The 18,918-nt window shown below is 37.6% G+C and overlaps 2 protein-coding genes across 3 annotated transcripts; both read left to right on the forward strand.

Annotated features, from left to right (window-relative positions):
- Nucleotides 1-512: 512 nt before the first annotated feature.
- On the forward strand, nt 513-9,562 carry LOC109212127 (serine/threonine-protein kinase mph1). 2 transcript variants are annotated; one of them, XM_019375741.1, is made up of 6 exons: nt 513-970; nt 1,874-2,284; nt 2,574-3,502; nt 5,950-6,150; nt 8,127-8,288; nt 8,448-9,562. In XM_019375741.1, the coding sequence occupies exons 1-6, from the start codon at nt 781-783 to the stop codon at nt 9,024-9,026; spliced, it is 2,472 nt and encodes an 823-aa protein (XP_019231286.1). In that variant the 5' UTR covers nt 513-780; the 3' UTR covers nt 9,027-9,562. The 2 variants fall into 2 exon arrangements, with proteins under 2 accessions (XP_019231286.1, XP_019231287.1); XM_019375742.1 differs by having other exon boundaries at nt 2,592-3,502.
- Nucleotides 9,563-10,687: 1,125 nt separating this feature from the next.
- On the forward strand, nt 10,688-11,227 carry LOC109212124. Its single transcript, XM_019375739.1, has one exon. It carries the CDS (start codon nt 10,688-10,690, stop codon nt 11,225-11,227), a length of 540 nt encoding a protein of 179 aa, XP_019231284.1.
- The last annotated feature ends 7,691 nt before the right edge of the window (nt 11,228-18,918 follow it).

Consider the following 18,918-nt stretch of genomic DNA (forward strand, 5'->3'; position numbering starts at 1 on the left):
AATGTTAAACTTAAATTAGGTGTGATTCGACTCTCTTAACTAATGATAAGGCCATATTTGGGACAAAATTTTAACGGGGAGAGCAAATTTGTTCTATTTTTTATAGTTGAGAGGCAAATATGAGTCAGTTGACTAACGGTGTGATTCAATTTTAGGATATTCTATGAGATTATAATTGTGAAATATCTCATGTGGTTAGCTATTCCATTATTTTGGTATAAAATTTATACCAGTATTAACTATACCCACAAGATTAATATCCTCATCTCTGTAACAAACGACGCCGAAGCACATATTTAAGACCAAATTCAAATGAAGGTTAAAGTTATCTATTTTCCATAACTGAGGGGTAATTTTTTGCCGTTTGAATTATTTTCTCCATAGAACACGTTGAAACTTAAAAGATAAAATCATAAAATGGATAGGGTGCAAAGTGCAAAATGACAGACACTAGGGTGCAAAGTGCAAGGAAGCAGCCCTTTTGTGGAGCGCCAAGAAGCCATTTTGAACTTATGAGAAAGCCTTTCTCTCACCTAAGCTCTAGATTCTCTCTCTCTCTCTCTCTCTCTCTCTCTCTCTCTCTCTCTCCAGAATGGTGTTCATGGATCCACAGATTCGTCACCATTTTCATAAACTAAACACTATCTAAATTTTCATTTCTCTCTCTGTTTCTATATATATGGATATGGATATGTACGGAGATGTACCGATATTTCTATCAGCGAATTGTGCACTACTGTAGCGAACAAATTGGAGAGAAATGCAAGTCGCAATTGATCAATGGAAAGTGAGACGGCGAACCTTCTAGAACGCCAACCAGCAACAGCAGGGACTAAGCCCATTTCCATTCGTCCGTCAGAATCCGCCAACGTCAGCCGTTCGTTTACAACAGCGACGCTGTCGTCTTCCTCATCTTCTCAATCGGATTTAATCCGTCACATTCAAGCCATCAAACGCCCTCGTCCGCTCGGTAACTATTTCTCAATGCTGCCAATACTTTTAGGGCTTTTTTGTGGTGATAATTATCTTTTCTAATGTTTTGGCTGTTTTAGGGCTTTTTATCTCTATAGTGTAAGCTGGTGACAAGTCCTATCAATTTTTGGTAATTTTGTAGTATTGAGCGCAGTGGAGCTAGATTAAACGAAAGGAAAAGATATACTGTGCAAATAGGCAAAAACCAATTTCTGGGGTAAAAAGTAAGCTGTTGAACCCTTAGACATAAGAGAAAATTCTAGTGTAGTGGCAAAGGGAGTTCAAAAGTTGCCACTTTAGGATCCCCTTCTTGGCTCTCGTAATTTCTATTTTATTAATTTGCACGGTCTTAGGCTTTTCTGTTTCTCTTTTGATAAACCTCATACTGCTTGTCGTCCTGATGCATATGCATTTTCATTCTCTTTCTAAATGTTTCACTTGAAAGTGGAACCTTCTGCTAATGAGCATGCTAGAAACTATAAAAGCAATGGTGCTTTTTGGCTGGCACTTATTTTCCAATGATTGGCATCATAGTCATCATTTCCAATTAAACTACCACATATATTGTTATATTGATTACTTCTGCTTTCCCCTTATCTTATCACTATAAATTTCACCACCCAGCAACGATTTGATCATCTTGCAGTACCTTTTCTGACCATACTTAAGTTCTCCTTTCCCATTTTAAATGCATCTGTTTCATGTTTGTTTTATTCTTTTTGGAAATTGCTTTCTGTTCAGCTAAAGTTGGGCTTCCAAGAGCTTTTCTCTTTTCTTTTATGTTTTGGTTTGTCCTATTTTGTCTTTTTCCTTTCTCCCAAAATTTTGGAGCTTGGCAATTCTGATTCACCACTCAAAGACAACTTTAAAAGCCAAGAGATCTAACATAAGAATTCTTTAGGTACAATGCAGTCAAATGTTCTTATGCCAAGGAGATCGGTGGCTCCTCAGCGGGGAGCCTCAAAAGGCTCTACTTTGAATAGAGATTGTGCACTTGATACAAAGAAGACCCAAGATGAGATTTCTCTGAGTCACAGACTAATGGAATGTATTTCACAACCAAAGAACATTGGCTCTGTTAATGTAGAAGCTCAAGAGGATGCGATGCCACCTTCAGAATATGGTTCCACTGTGGATGCACATGAAGAGAATTATAATTCTTTCAACAGTTTGAGAGATCAACCAAGATCCTTTACTGGTCGTAGAAGCAACATCACAGCTGCTTCCTCGGTTACAGAGTGTGAACATATTTTATTGGCTGAAGGGCAGAAGAGGGTCCATTTTGCTGCTGATAGCTCTTCCAAGTCGCAGGGTAATGATAGTATGCTTCATTTATGAACTCCTCTAACTTCACTGCATATGACCATCTTTTCTGTTAGACATATCTTGAGCTTTTGCATATTTCATCGACTGAATAATCTGTTTAGTGCTTATCTATCAAACTAAAGGATGTCTTACTGGCTAATCTACTCTGTAAACTAGGTCAGTTTAGTAGTTTGCAGATTATAGTACATACGTTATATGCTTTATGCAGGTGTCAATGACCAAACAGTCACTAGAACAGTGCTTGTTATCTCATGTGAATTCACTTACATTGGCAGAAATGGATTGGGATGTAGGCAATCAGATGGAGGCTGTGACTGCTGCTAGCCAAGTCTTGAGAGATCAAAATATCCAAAGCACAGATGTGGATGGTAATGGGAATTCTTCTCTATTGGCAAATAGAACATTAGGAGCTGCAGATCAGATTCACCAATTCAGGAACTTCTTACGGAGTGATTTGAGCCATCCTATGACTCAAGCTTCAGTCGTTGGGTCATCTTGCACTACGACAACATTGATAAACTCCACATCTGCTCCCATGCTAAACTCAACAACCTATTGTTCCCAACCTCATCTAACGAGCAACTCTATGGAGTCTCTGGGGGAACCTAAACTTAAATCTGAACATCAGATGCAGCCGTCATATCCTTTTCCAAAGCATGAAAACAGATTTTCTGTTGATCAGACTGCTGTGGCAGTAGCTAGTTCTACCAATGAAACTGATTCAGAATCTAAGAGACCTAATTTGGCTGAAGGACAAAAGAGTAGTATGCCGATTACAGGTGACATGCCTAAAGATACTTCCCCTCTTGAAGATAACTCAGCCAAAGAATGTGTCACCGATATACAATCAGAAGCTCCCTTGTCAAAAGTTTCATCTTCCAATGTGAAGTTGGAACCTTCTAAGTCTAAAAAGGAAGAAAAAAGCATAGGCAGTAAGGCGCCATCTTCTTCTCGTAAAAAAAGTTATGATCCTGATACTTTTTTCAAAGTTAATGGAAAGCATTACCAAAGGCTTGGAAAGATAGGTAGTGGTGGAAGTAGTGAGGTCCATAAAGTCATTGCATCAGATTGCTCAATTTATGCTTTGAAGAAAATCAAGCTTAAAGGTCGTGACTATGCTACTTCATATGGGTTTTGTCAGGAAATTGAGTATTTAAAGAGACTGAAGGGCAAGAACAACATTATTCAACTAATTGACTATGAGGTTTGTACTTTGCATTGGCATTTAAGATTTCTTTCGAAAATGATAAGTTTACTGGGGTTGGCTTATGTTCTAGTTGAAAAGATCAGGGAAACAAAATCAAAATTAGGTGGTTATTTCATAGGTGAAACAATTGAAAACATTCTGTAGCCAACAGGAGGGCGATGGTAGTTGCTCATCAGTGAACATGCTGACAGAAAAAGTAACAGCAGTTGGATTTGCCTAGGATTACCTCTAGCCTCTAGGAAAAGCTGCGTAATTTAAAAATGCTTAAAAAGTAAACAACAACTGCCCCTCAATCCCAACTACCTAGGGCCACTGGATGAATTCTCACTATCCATGTCACTCATTCAAACTCGTCTCAATCTGATACTAATCTATAACTTAGGCTTTCTAACACTAGTTCTCTACATTTTCTACTACTGCAGTACGAACTCTAATGAGATTAAAGTCTCCTAATGGATATTTGATCTAACGTAAGACTATCTACATGACTAGGCTTTAATCCCAACTAATTGGTATCCCCACTAAGCTTGCATGGATTCCAAGAGATTGTAGTTCTCTTAGGATAATCTCCTTCCATGTGATTTTAGGTTTATCTCATCCCTTTTTAGCACCTTCAATCACCATAGTTTCACACCTCAAACCAGTGCATTTGGAGGTGAACGTAGAACATGATCAAACCATCTCAAGCTACCTTACCTTTTACCAAAAGAAAAAAAGCTTCTCAAGCAACCTTCTCTCTGCTCATTTATCCTCCACGTGTGTCTGCCGACTGTGATAATTTCTAATCTTGTATCACTGCATATCTATCTTGACATCCATATTTGTGCAACACACATCTTGTGCATATGTTGGATCTTAGAGGCCGAACAGTCATCCCATATAACATTGTCGGTCTTACTAGTGTTTTGATAATACTTGATTTTACTTTGGTAGGTATCTTCCTATCACATAACTTTACGATAGAATTTCTCCATTCCAATCATCCTATATTGACTATGTGTTACTTACATCTTCGCCTATCATACCATTCTCTTCGAATCTCAAGCCTAGTCTTCGAATTGTTTGCTCTTAGACACTACAGTCCCGTCTAATCTCCTTACAACTTTGCTCTTCTTATGTTGGCTAAACTTTACAGTGCATATATGTAGTCTCTCTGCTACTTATTCACTTGCTTTCTGGAATGCTTCTCCACAGTTCAAGCTAGTTTCGTGTGTTAATTGTCTTCTAAACAGAAAAAGAAAGAAGAATAAATTTTTTCTTTAAGTGAAGCAGATCATCCAACATTGAACATCATCCAATAATTCTTCACCATTGGATTGATAAGATTACTTAGGCATTTGGGAACTTTATTAGATTAAAAAAGAGCTTTTAGTTTAGGGGGAGAGGGTGGCACTCTGGGAACATGTTTTTGAATTCCTTAACTTCATAGACTAGTACTGATCAAAGTGAGAACTAGAAAATTCAAGGATGCTAATTCTATATCAGTTCCCACATAACTTATCTTCATAGTGTACAAGTTGAATACACCTGGGATTGACCACGTTAAACTTAAACATGCTGGAATCAGAAAGCTAGTTTCAAATAAAGCTATAAATTTCTTTTTCTCATACATATCACTATTGGTGTACGTTCTAGAAAACTTATACTCCCTCCATTTCAATTTGTATGACACACTTTCTTTATTAGTCCATTACAAAAAAATGATATTGGAAACAATCTTTATACTTTTCATTTTACCCTTAATGAGAAGCTTTTATAGCCACATTATTTTCTTTGACTTTGTGCCAAGTCAAACTGTCTCACATAAATTAAAATGGAGGGAGTGGTTAAGTTTTTTGTGCTGCTATATGAATGTCCAATCTGGAAATGGACATTTCCATGTTGAGACTTTCGCAGCTCCATAGGGGAGATGATAACTACACAAGGATGAGAAGATAGAAAAAGAGAAAAAACACTTCTTTTGAAATTAGTTTATAATGAACACTAGCGCTCCTTATATAGTAATTATGAGCATAAAGTTTCCTAATTCCCAGGATTGAAAATATTATGGCATATATCTCAATGATTTTCTTGACCATAATGTAATCGTTAGGAAAATATTTACATAATATTCATGATGATTCTCTTGATTTTAACTCAGAACATTCAGTCTGTAATGTAGTAGTAGCTACAGTTTTAAAAAGCTGATAGACAGATCTCCTTGTCTTGAAGAGTTAAAATCTTATGGGGTTATTAAACAAAAGCTGGGTTGACACAGAATGATTGATTATTTCTAGGTATTATTGTGTTTAAATTGCTAACTTAGCTACTCAACCTAAAGTATAGGCTTACTGATGAGGCTAGAATTTCATGTGCCTGTCTTTGGTGTTGGGGGTCACTATCTGGGGTTTTCGATATCTGCAGTTTAGTTTTTGAGCAAATACTGACGTCCGTTTTGTTGTTAGGTCACAGATAAGAGGTTACTAGATGAAGTCATGAATGGTTCAATGAGTAATAATGAAAGCAGAGTCAAAGAAGACGGATACATATACATGGTTCTCGAATACGGTGAAATTGATTTGGCTCATATGCTATCTCAAAAATGGAAGGAACTAGATGACCCGGATTCAATTATAGATGAAAACTGGCTTCGATTTTACTGGCAGGTCATTTCCTTCTATTTTTCGCCTTTAACTGCAGTTAGAAATCATTATGGAGTTGCTGTCGTGACCTAACTTTACTGTGGATTCCTTGTCCTAAACTTAAGTTGTTCCTTTAATAATTCCAGGTCCTAAATTTTTCCTGTTCTGAGTCAAAGTGAATAAGTTTTACTTTTTTAGCTAACAGGTGTACTTATTTCTCGTCTTATGATAAACTTGTAACCAATTCTTCTATTCCCTTGCATCTATCTTACTTCGGCATTCAATATTAATGACTTTAGTATATACTTTACCCCCTAAACTTGTACGAAAATTCTTTTACAAATCTTTTCTTAGCGACTTCCTTTTACACAACCCTAACTTGTGAAAGTGGAACTATTGCCCCCCTGAAACCACATATGGCATGCGCATGGAGAATAAAACAATCAAGATAACAGCGGAAACCTTCTCTCTGAGGCTTTATTTGAGTGCCACGTGTTTACGACATACATTTTTCCTTAATTCCCTTTCCTTCCCCATTTTTTACCTGTGAATTTGATGGTTTTCTGAGTTTATTTGATGAAAATTTTTACCTTCCAGAAACTTAAGAAAAATTTCCAAGGAAATTCTCTTACTTTGAATCCCCAGATGCCCTCTATCGATATTTTGGGTCTCTTCCAACATTGTTTATGATTTTTCTAGTACTGAAACAGGGGCAAATACCAGTCGGAGAAGGGTGGCAAGGAAGGAAGATGATGCTACAGAATAGTCTCTTCTTCATCACTACTAAATAAACCCTAATAATCTCACTTAAGTTTCCTTGAAGAGAAAGCATCATCTTGTTAATGTTATCACATTCACTTTCTTCATCACTATTAAATAAACTCTTTTATAATCACACATCAGAAATATATCAAAAGCAAATTTGTTTATCCTGAACGTGCTATCTTCTTCTTCTTCTTCCTGGTCGTCTTTCTTTAATTTCTTGCCATGTGTTTGAAGCTGCAATTCATTTGAGCATTATGATTTAGAGGTGAACTGGTGATGCAGGAGGACATTTTCCCCATCTATATTAGCTGTAAAGAGAAGGGATTTTCAGTCTGAAATTTTGTGTCGTTGGACTTTGAAACAGAGTTTTGTCAACAATACAGCTTTGCTGTGTTTGAAAAATGTTCAGGCCTTTGGGGTCTATGCATGGAAGTAAATTGACAGGGGATATGAGATAAAGCTCTACTGACTTGGTAATGTGGGCTATTCTGAGGGAAACACCACCCAACAGCAAATCAATGTGCATTAATGGCCTTTCCACTTTTCTTAGTTTGTTTGTCTCCTCTTTCTTTTCTTTTTTTAGGAGTTGGGTAAGGGCGGTTAAAGGTGCTGGACAATGAAAACTGAAAATTAGGAATGGAAAATATGAGCTTGCCTGTGTTGGTTGGAAATGGAGGAAGAAAAAGAGAAATAAAGGGGAAATTTTTGCCAAGCACTCCTTCAAAATGAATGGTGGAAAGTTGATCCATTCCCCATTTTATTCACTCTGTTCTATCAATTTTACGGTGTATGCAATTCCATATTCAACTTAAATTCACAAACCTAGAGACAGACCTAGGGCAAAATGCCTTATCTGAGACTGGCCATCACTTAAACACAGTCCAATTTTGGAGTCTGTTCCTGTATGTCATAAGCAAATGCAATAAACAACAGAACAAAGGAACTTTAGTCAGTTGCTTTTCAAAAAATTGAGATCATTGCTTTTTCTATCTCAATCTGCAAACCTTTTTGGTTTATGGTTTTTTTTGGTACTGAAAGACAATCTTTCAATACCCACCTCTATACCGAGTTGTTGTTGTTGTTGTTCGCCCTCAACAAAAGCTTATAATTCAAAGTAAGACCAATACTTATTCTCATTTTCTACTGTTGTATGTAGTACATTATGTGGTTTTGTGAATCTGGTAAAAGTTTAATATTTTTGAATTGCACTCAAAAGTTCTTAACATACTTTGCAGCAAATACTTCTTGCTGTTAACACCATACATGAGGAACGGATAGTCCACTCAGACCTAAAGCCAGCTAATTTCCTTCTTGTCAGAGGCTCACTAAAGCTGATTGATTTTGGTATAGCGAAGGCTATAATGAGTGACACAACCAACATCCAACGTGATTCGCAGGTATTCCACTCTTTTGCTTTATGATTTACATGGAATGCATCTGATTGCCTCACCCCGGCAGCTAAAAGATAAGTGTACTTCCAAAGGAAGATAAAAATATGGTTATCAACAATGTCAACTTCATCCTTGCTTTCTTAGTGGATGTTAATTCTTATACAGGTGGGTACTTTAAGCTACATGTCCCCTGAAGCCTTTATGTGTAATGAGACAGATGCAAATGGCAATACCATTAAATGTGGTCGGCCCTCTGATATCTGGTCGTTAGGATGTATCCTTTACCAAATGGTTTATGGGAGAACACCCTTTGCAGAATACAAAACTTTCTGGGCGAAATTCAAAGTTATAACAGATCCAAACCATGAAATCACATATGAACCTTTGTCCAACCCCTGGCTACTTGATCTTATGAAGAAGTGTCTAGCATGGGACCGAAATGAAAGATGGAGGATTCCTCAACTACTCCAACATCCTTTCCTTGTTCCCCCTGTTCCACCACAGTTACTTGCTCCTCCGGAGCAAAGCTGTACACTGCTTCAGTTAATTGCTAAATCATGTGAAAATGATGGAAAGGCATCGATGCTATGTATGCAACTCCAAAATTTACTAGTGCACCCCAGTCAAATATCTCATGAGGCATTACCTGTATGCCAATACCAGAAGTTGCTTTGTGATGTGTCAGCACTCTGTCTTCAACTCCAAAAACAGTTGGGAAACACAGAAAGCGGCACAAAGATGTAATGTTAAAGATGATTTACGCATTAAGCCTTCTTTGGTCCTAGGTTCTTTATGATTTGGGCAGTTACAAAGGTCTTCATCTTTGAAGCCTTCTGCCGAGTTACCGTTGTTTATGCTAAAACTATTCGAAACAATGTGGCGACTGCCAGCTGGTTTTGATTTCTTGAAGCGGCTTGCAGATAATGGGTGAAGAACTGTTGTAATTTTGCCCAGGAAAGGACTCCTATGTGTGTGCACGTGTTGGTAAAATGTTCTGCAAAATGCATAATGCCATTTTCATCTGAAGTAATGCTTACTGCTCACTGCTAATTTATACTTCAGGTTTTTAGTCTTTTTAGCTCAGATATCGTGTTAAAATATCGAATAGAATTGAGAGATGTAGAATGAACAAGCCATTTGGATAGAGATGGCTGCAATTTCAACAAACTTGTAAAAAAAGTTCAATTTCAACGAACTTGTAAAAAAAGTTAATTTTTTTATTATTTATGTCCATGACATCTTTCTTGATTCTCCTTCAGTAGTGGATTTGAGATGCAACATTATCTGTTCTTCAATAGCTTTACTGAATTACCTACTCAAGTCAGGAAGCTTTTAGATGTAACAGCTTCATTTCCTTACATTAGAGTTGGGAAAACATACATCTTTCTTTTTTTAGTTAGTGTATGGTCTCTTTGTTACGTAAGTTAGGATTACTATATGTTACTTGCAGCAAGATATGGTCTAATGCGTTCAAATGCATTTTGTAATAATTTTTCTATTCAATAACATATTCCACCTATAGCTCCATTGTTGGGACTATGGGGTATCCCAGGAAAAAGAAATAAAGTATTTGCATCAGAGTGTTGATTCATGTTATGAGATGAAATTTAGTCGAGTAATGTGGTTAGTGAGAATTCATATTCCGACCCTAACTTGTTTGGGTGCATACCATTTTTGGTTTGCTTTTGCATTATTTTGTTTCTCTTTTCAGTTTTTGATTTTGAAAAAAATATCATCCAATTCAAACCAAAGTAAATTTGGTTTGGTCCGAATTTTTTTCTTTTCGATTTGATTTTATGGTTATTCGGTTATATCGTATACTTCTATTTCAATTTGTTTGAACATTTTCGGAGTACAGGATCAAATTGATTAAATCCTTGTGTGAATTTTGGACATAGATTCTTTAACTTTTTTAAATAAAATTTAAGAAACTACATAAGAAGTTCTACAAGTCAATTTAACAATTCAAAATATTTTAATATTATTTGCAAAAAAATATGGTTAAGAAAAACCTTATTTGATTTCCCAAGTAAAATATCCATTCTTTTTGAAACTAAGAGAGTAAGATAATATGGATCTAATAAAATCGAATAGTTATATTAATAACTATTTATAAAGAATGAGAAGTATTCATGTCAAATCTCTTAAATATTTTTTCAAAATTCAATTCATATGATTGAAATAGCTACTATCGATAAGATTCTTATACATATTCTGATGAGATAGCCAAACACTTCTATTCTCCTATAAAAGCATATTGCAACAGCCAACAACAATGAGCTTGCACGCCCAATATCATAAATGTAGGCATTATTTAAAGCAAGTTATTTTCTTTACATGAGCATATACCAAAAATAAAAAATAAACTATGTCTAATGAAGATCGACTTAAGGAAGGCGTATGATATGGTACAATGGGAGTTCATTGAAGAAATGTTAAAGGGTTATGGCTTTCCTCCAAAGTTTATTCAGATGATCATGGCATGTCTAACAACAAAGTTCTCAGTGAAGGTTAATGGGGAGGGATATGGCTATTTTGAGGGGAAGAGGGGTCTAAGACAAGGATTATCCCCACTGCTCTTTGTTATGGTGATAGAATATCTATCTAGGATCCTAAAGAGGATGAGCCAACTGCCAGATTTTAAATACCACCCAATGTGCAAGGAACAACAACTCACTCACCTGACATTTGCAGATGATTTAATGTTGTTTTGCAAAGGGAATGAGGCAGTTGTAAGGAGAATAACGGAAGCACTTAGACACTTCTCAGAGACTACAGGTCTGAAGGCAAATACAGACAAGTCAAGCATATATATTGCAGGAGTAGATGATGAGCTAAAACAGAAATTGTTGGACATCACATGCTACTCGAGTGGCACATTTCCTATGAGATACCTTGGTCTCACATTATCCCCAAAGAGGTGGAGTAAAATGGACTATCACTAGCTATGTGTGAAGATCATTGAGAAGCTGGACACAATATTAAATAGGCACCTTCCTTATGCAGGGAGGCTACAGGTGGTTCTGTCTGTACTATTTTCACTACATAACTTTTTGGGGGCAGTGTTCATCCTCCCACAAAGTGTGCTGAAGGAAGTAGATAAGAAATGTAGGAATTTCTTATGGGGAAGCACTACAGAGAAGAAGAGGATACCTTTAGTAGCCTGGGAGAAAGTATTCGACCTAAGAATCAAGGTGGGCTGAATATCAAGAACCGCAAACTGTGGAACATAGCTTCTGTTGGAAAGTTAGTATTGTCACACCCCTTTTCTACCCCCGAAAGATATGTGTATGTGGATTTATGGGTTAAAGAGTTTTTTCAATTAAAGTGACAAAAACTTGAGTAGGGATTATTTTATTGTTCAGAGTCTCCACTTGGAATTGATTTTTTGGTGTTCCAAGTCACCATTTATTTGAATCCCTAGTCAAAGGAAGGTTTGACTCTATTTTTATCGGTCCGCGAAAATAAAGTTTGGGTAAGGAATTCTATTGACCTGGGAGAAGGTGCAAGGCATTCCCCGAGTCCCGTGGTTCTAGCACGGTTGCTTTATTGACTTAAACTTGGATTTAATTAATTATGGACAAACTGTGATTTGTATGATTTTCATGTTTCACCTATCCGCTTTTATTTCCGGATTGTTAGATCTATTATTAAAAGAAAATGATTTTTTGGATAAATTATGTTGTCATAACCACGCTACGCGAGCGAATGCGTGATCGAAATAAAATTTATTAATTTTATCATCACAGCGCTACGCAAGCGAATCCGCAGTTATGACAAGGATTATTAGTATATTATTACTTTTGAAAAAAAAAAGTTACTATATTTAAAGGAATTAATTAAATATTAACTATCGCGCTACACAAGCGAATCCATTATTTTAGTGAAAGGAATAATTAAATAAAAAATAATAATAATTAAAGCTAGTAGAAATGGTATGAGATTATTGAATTAAAACATTGAATGTTAATGTCATGCTACGCAAGCGAGTCCGTGAAATAATAAAAAAGAAGAAGTTAAAACGCACCTACTAGTTGCCTAGCGTTTAAATTAATTAAAGGTACTTAAGTTATTGGATTATTGTTACACATCATGAAAATTAACTAATTCTTAATAAGTTTATTCAACTAATCTAGTAAGTATTATTTTTGAAGATGGATCATATTATTTATTGAGAAAGTGGGCCAATTTGCTTATTTAGTTATAGCATTGGGCCAACATCCATAAAATAAATGGACAAAATATTTATAGACTTCTTAAAGGCATTGGGCCTGTTGGACAGAATCTGCCTTGGCCCTTTATTGGGCTCCGAAAATGGGCACAAGCTGAAAGCCCAATGGATTTCGACTTCTGTTTTACTAAGACAGCCCACCTGGGCAAAATTGCGAGTCTGGCCTCTTTTGCTCTAAGCCATTAACCCTTGTTTTTAACTAGCAAATCCAAACACCTATTTAAGATCTAGCCACTTTCTACCAAAAATCTAAAGTCCTAGCAGAGATGGTCACATGTAAAATCTGAATTTTATCACAATAAATAAAGGTTTCAAGCATGGCTCTTTTGTTATTTTTTTTAAAGAAATAGCCTATCATAAACTGGCTAGAATTGCATAACGTGCAAAAAGAGTTTTTAAACACATTGCGACCTACTTGAAACATCTCATTTTATATGCATCAAAACTATAATAGATAGTAAAGACAAATAACACATGAATAAAGAGTGTTTGATCAGCCAAGGATTCATTTTTTACATATGAACTACAACAAGATATATTTAAACAATAAAGAAATCTAGCTGAGCACTCATTTATTTAAACGGATATGCTCCCAGCAATCAAGATGAGTTCAAATCTTCTTGTTAATGTGAAAATATCTGCAACATAAGATTAAAGAATTACCTGGGACGCAGAATAATAAATACAACAATGAAGAATGGAAGCTCAGGAACAAAGGCAGCAGAAAACAGCAACGGAACAGCAGCAAAACAAACAACAAATTCGTGTTGGAACAATCCGAAAACTTAAAGAAGAAGCCCAGAACCAAACTTTAAGAAGACTTTACTTTTCTGAAAGTTTTTACAAAGATTCACTCCTAAGACTTACAATTTCAGCTTACTAAAGGGTGTTTCAGCTGCTAATTTTTACTCTCAAAGTTGTGTTTTTAGGGTGTAAAAACTATCCAACAAATGTGTGATTCCAGTCCCCTCTTAAATGAGGAAAGGGCAGCCCTTAAATAGGCAAAGAAAAACCAACTTTTTGGACAGATTTTGGTTCACCAAAAATCTGTCCAAAAAGGGACTGACTTTGTGTGCTAAACACTGTTCAAAGGCTGTCCAAAAGGTGAAAGGACAGCCTGAAATCTGCTATGGCAGAAGCAAAGAGTCATTTCAGCCACCCTAGTACTAAAAATAAGTTGCTAGTGTACCCCTAACACATGATTACTCATCTACTCTACAGCTTTTAACAACAACAATACCAACCATGTGATTCAAATCAAATGAAAAGCAAGTAACCGGAACATAGTTGATCTACTACAAACATGTAACTGAAACTTAACACTGAACCATTAATCAACCAAGAGAACTTAAAACCTAATGACTAAAATCAAACCAAGCAAAACACATGTTAACAGAGAAAACAAACTTAGTGAAAAAGTTTCATTAAGCGAAGAAGAAACTGAAAACTAGATAGAAGACGAACTAAAATCGACCACTAACAAAACTTACACTACTACAATAACTACAATAAAGTAGTAGGCAACAGAAATCAGAAACCTAAAGAAAGGATTAAGGTTCTAGTTAGAGTCCAAAACTTTGAAACTTCAGTTAATTAGCACGACGAATTAAACGTGAAATAACAGAAACTGCAATTGAAGCTAAAATTTACAAACTTGAATCTACAACTAACTTCAAACACCATTAGCAGAACTTATGAGATAGGAATCCGAACAACAAAATAATTTGAGATCAACGAGCGACGACTAATCATTACTGACTCTAAACTAACTAACGGCTAACTAAAGATAAATAAAACACATGATCAAACAAAGAAGAAAAATCAAAAAGTTTAGACCTAAGCAAACTACAATGAAACAGAAAGTAAAAGAAAAAGAAAGGGGACACAAGGGATTAGGGTGTACCAGAAAATCGAGTGGTGCGGCAGTGGTGGTGATTCGGGCAGTGGTGGAACGCCAACTCAACAACGATGTGAACTTCGAGCACGATTTTCTAATTGGTGAATTGTGACCGTGATTTGCAACGAGCCAGAGGTCAGTCACAATATCACTAATGAGAAACTCGTGCTTCAAGTCACGAGATAGGACGAGGCAGAGGTGTGGTGGCAGTAGGGTGTTCCGGTCGGCGGCGATGGGGATTTTGGGGACATGGGTTGGAGATACGGAGGGAGGAGGAGAAGAGGAGGAAATAATGCGATTTTGGTGGGGATTGGAGGTGGTGAACGGCGGCAGGTGGCGGCTATGGTTACGCTTAGGTTTAGATTTGGTGAGATTGAGAAGTTTTTGGGGATTTTGAGTGGTATAGGTAGAAAGAAGAGGAAGAGGGGAGGAGATGGTGAAATTTTGGGGTGGATTGGAGGTGGTCCGGCGTCAGCGGCGATTTTCGGCCGGCGGAGCCACCATGGAGAAGGTGGCGGCGGGCAGAGAGGTTTAGAGAGAGAGGAGAGAGTGAAAAGAGGTCTCTAGGGTTTGGGTAAATGGCCAAAAATCTGACTTTTGGCTCTTTTATTTGGAAAGGGAGATGAAATGATCCGTTGGATTGAAGGGATGAGATTTGTTCTCAACTTCATTAAGTGAAACGACGTAGTTTCAATATGAAACTACGTCGTTTTGATCTAGACCTTGGCAAAACAACATTTGGACTAGGTTGGCTGATTTGGGCCGCCAATTTTCCTCAAATTTGGCCCAATTTGGATAAAACATTAAGAAACCCAATCCCTTGGACCTCACAACAATTAATTAAGCTAAAGTCTTAATTCAAAAACTATAAATACACAAATAATAATCCTAAAAAAAATTAAAAAATAAAAATGTAATGTAGAAGAAAAAAGAAAAAGCAAAAATTAGGCATTTACAGTCGCCCCTCTTTGCTCGAGAACATGAAGAGTTTTCGTGCAAAGATAGTGAATGTCATGACTAACTTTTGCTCACCTATGACTCTAATGAAAGCGTTTTTTACAAAGGGGTGACCGAACCTTGCTTCCGAGGTTGCCTACATATCCTTGGTTGTAAAGGAATCGGGTCAGTGTAGTTCTAGAAAAATTTGGTAGCTGGGACTACCAAATAGTGGAGTTAAGACTGTTGCTGCTGTTGCTGTTACTCTTACTGTTACTGCTTCTTACATCAATAGAAAAAGAGAAAAGCACTACATATGTCTGCAAACTAAGAGTACAAAATTCCTATCTACGTGTCTTCTGGAGTCAAATCTTGATTCTTGACTTGCTCTCTTGTGTTGACCTTAGACTGGATCTTGATTCTCATTAAAGAAGAGATTATGATTCAATCTCGAGTGCTTGCTTTCTGGATCAGAATTTGAGAAAATGAAACTTGAGAAGCTGTGTTGCCGACACGTTGACAAAGTTAAACCCAAACTATCCTGTGATCGTCCTTCTGATGATAACTGAAACTGCAAGCTTCGATCGTCATAACCTGTGCTCTGCGGCGAGGCCTACAAAGCCATCAAAGACGAACAAAAATTTTCTGCCCCAGTTTGGACTAGGAAAATTTTGTGAGTTATCAACGAAAGTTATAAACTATCTAATTTATTGAAAGGCAGACAGAAACAGTAGTATAAACTAGCTAAAGGAGATAAAATTTGGTAACGAATGATTGTGCAACCAGGGATCGGTTCCCGTACTACTAAAGGGAAATGTAACCAGGGGCTGGCACCCTATCTTACTGGAAGGAAATAGAATCAGGTGTTAGCACCATGTATTATTGATAAAGTGTTGAATCCCTCTAGGTGAAAAAGGTTCTACCTGAGTTAAGCTACGTAAAACACCCCGAGCGAAGAGTACTTCTACTCGGAACTATGAGCTGGATCCCCCTAGGCGAAAGGATTCTACCTGAGTTAAGCTACGTAAAACACCCTGAACGAAGAGCACTTCTACCCGGAACCATGAGCTGGATCCCCCTACGCGAAATGATTCTACCTTAGTTAAGCTGTGTAAAACACCCTGAGCGAAGAGTACTTCTACCCGAAAATATGAGCTGGATCCCCCATAGGCAAAAGGATTCTACCTGAGTTAAACTGCGTAAAACACCCTCAGCGAAGAGTACTTCTACTCGGAACTATGAGCTGGATCCCCCTAGGCAAAAGGATTCTACCTGAGTTAAGCTGCGTGAAACACCCGAAGCGAAGAGTACTTCTAACCGGAAATATGAGCTTGATCCCCCTAGGCGAAAAGATTCTACCTGAGTTAAGCTGCGTAAAACACCCTGAGCGAAGAGTACTTCTACCCGGAAATATGAGTTGGATCCCTCTAGGCGAAAGGATTCTACCTGAGTTAAGCTGCGTAAAACACCCTGAGCGAAAAGTACTTCTACCCGGAAATATGAGTTGGATCCCCCTAGGCGAAAGGATTCTACCTGAGTTAAGCTACGAAGATGGGAGGTGTGAACAATGGTGATGCATGCTGGGAATTGCCATTCTGCACCGCTTTGTTCCTGCTTCAAACAAAGAAAAATTTATGAGTTTTCAAAGTGGTGGTTGGTTTGTGGCCTTGATGCCTTGAGTAGTTTGATTCACGACCACTGTTGTCGAAGAACCGATTATGTCAGTGTGGTACCGAGATGCTCGATTGCTCTGTATCACTTTCTAGAGGCCTTGGATTTACATTATTGCCCCCAACTGTTTCATACCCAGATGTCCATGGTACCGCTACCCTTGTCTATAAGGCAAAGCTATTTTTCTTTAAAATCAAACTCAGTTGTCTTGCACCCAGTATCAGTTTGTGTCCGAGTGCTTATCAACTTTTCTCATAAAGCAGGTCTTGCTTAGGCGACCTTTTCAGTTTCTTTGAGACACTTTGTTCGCCTTATCAAATGAGATCACATATGGGCTCGTGCCTTCGTCAATGCCATATATGCCCTAAATTGTGCTCGATATTACGGGGAAATTGTAGCTAGTTTTGCAGCCATTTCTTTGCTTTGCTTTTGATGCAGGATTAGACCGAAAGGGACTCAAAGAAAAATTATGGGTAAAACAGAATAATAATTGAAAGTGAAATAGAACTGTGCTTAAACAAAAGGTGTCCCTTTCGAGGAAAGGAATAGGGAGACTTATCTGGAGGTATGTGCCGACTTCAATGAATCATGACATGCATTTTGGAGTGGACGCCTGATCCGTCTAAGCTGTCTAATTCTCAAAATCCGCCGCAAAATGTTCAGCTTGAATTTGTCTTGGTTGTGCTCATGCCGGACAATCAAAAACCCTCATTCGGCTAGTAGCGCCTTTTGCAGGTTTTCGCTAACTAACCTCTCTCATTTCTCTACTAACCGTCGCCTTATGGTGCCCATATGGGTTTTCACCAATAAGACTCTCTCATTTCTCTTCTCACTGTCGTCGTATAGTGCCCGTACGGATTTTCACTGATAAGACTCTCTCATTTTTTTTTTAAATTTTTTTTCTTCTTTTTTTTTTCTTTTTTCTTTCTTTTTCCTTTTTTTCTTTGACTAAGATACTGCATGAGGGAGGTTACCCAAATCCTTTGGCATGGGGACTTCAAACATTTTCAAAAAAACATCGATGAGAAGTTCTTGAAAGGTAAAAAGGCGAAATGAACCTTGAACTGAATTACAACTTTTGGAACCGTTTTTTACAGAAAAACCGTGAAATAAAACAAACTTCTGCCCCAGTTTTGGAGTATTGGGAAAATGGATTTTTTTGTTCTGATACGACCGAACCCAAGGTAAGGCTGCCTACGTATCCTTTCGGAATCAGGTCGGACGTAGTTCAATGACTCAGAGATTTGTTGTTTGGCTTTTTTTTTGCTTTTACAAGTACACAGGTTCCAGAAATGAAGAAGACAAATACATCTCAAAAGAGTTAACAAAAGGGTGACAACTAGTTGGAATAGCGAGCAAATGATAGCCTTCGTCATCTCGATCTGAGAAAATCGGTGCGTGAAATTCAACAGTGGGTATATATCAGACATAATATCTTTTGACTGCATCTGCGTTAATAGTCATGTCTGGTACCCGTCCTTCTTCATCTACCAAGTGCAAGGCCCCTTTTGGTAACACTTTCTTGATGATGTAAGGTCCTTGCCAGTTCGGGGCGAACTTTCCTTTAGCTTCTACCTGGTGCGGAAGGATGCGTTTCAAAACCAGCTGGCCTACCTCAAATCGCCTTGGGCGCACTTTCTTATTGTAAGCGCGTGCCATTCTTTGCTGATATAACTGGCCGAAACACACTGCTGCTAGCCGTTTTTCATCGATCAACATCAGTTGTTCTAATCGGGTCTTGACCCACTCAGTGTCTTCAATCTCTGATTCCACAATAATTCGGAGAGAGGGAATTTCGACTTCAGCGGGTATTACAGCTTCAGTTCCATATACAAGCAGATACGGAGTTGCACCAACAGATGTGCGAACAGTCGTGCGGTATCCCAAAAGAGCAAAAGGCA

The sequence above is a fragment of the Nicotiana attenuata genome, unplaced genomic scaffold (assembly GCF_001879085.1).
Source record: "Nicotiana attenuata strain UT unplaced genomic scaffold, NIATTr2, whole genome shotgun sequence".
Lineage (NCBI taxonomy): Eukaryota > Viridiplantae > Streptophyta > Magnoliopsida > Solanales > Solanaceae > Nicotiana > Nicotiana attenuata.

Excerpts from the sequence above, each read along its gene's own strand:
- LOC109212127 (XM_019375741.1), top strand. The coding sequence starts at position 781 with ATGGAAAGTGAGACGGCGAACCTTCTAGAACGCCAACCAGCAACAGCA. Across the intron at positions 971-1,873 it reads CAAACGCCCTCGTCCGCTCG|GTACAATGCAGTCAAATGTT; the intron begins GTAACTATTTCT and ends AGAATTCTTTAG. Across the intron at positions 8,289-8,447 it reads ACATCCAACGTGATTCGCAG|GTGGGTACTTTAAGCTACAT; the intron begins GTATTCCACTCT and ends ATTCTTATACAG.
- LOC109212124 (XM_019375739.1), top strand. The coding sequence starts at position 10,688 with ATGGTACAATGGGAGTTCATTGAAGAAATGTTAAAGGGTTATGGCTTT.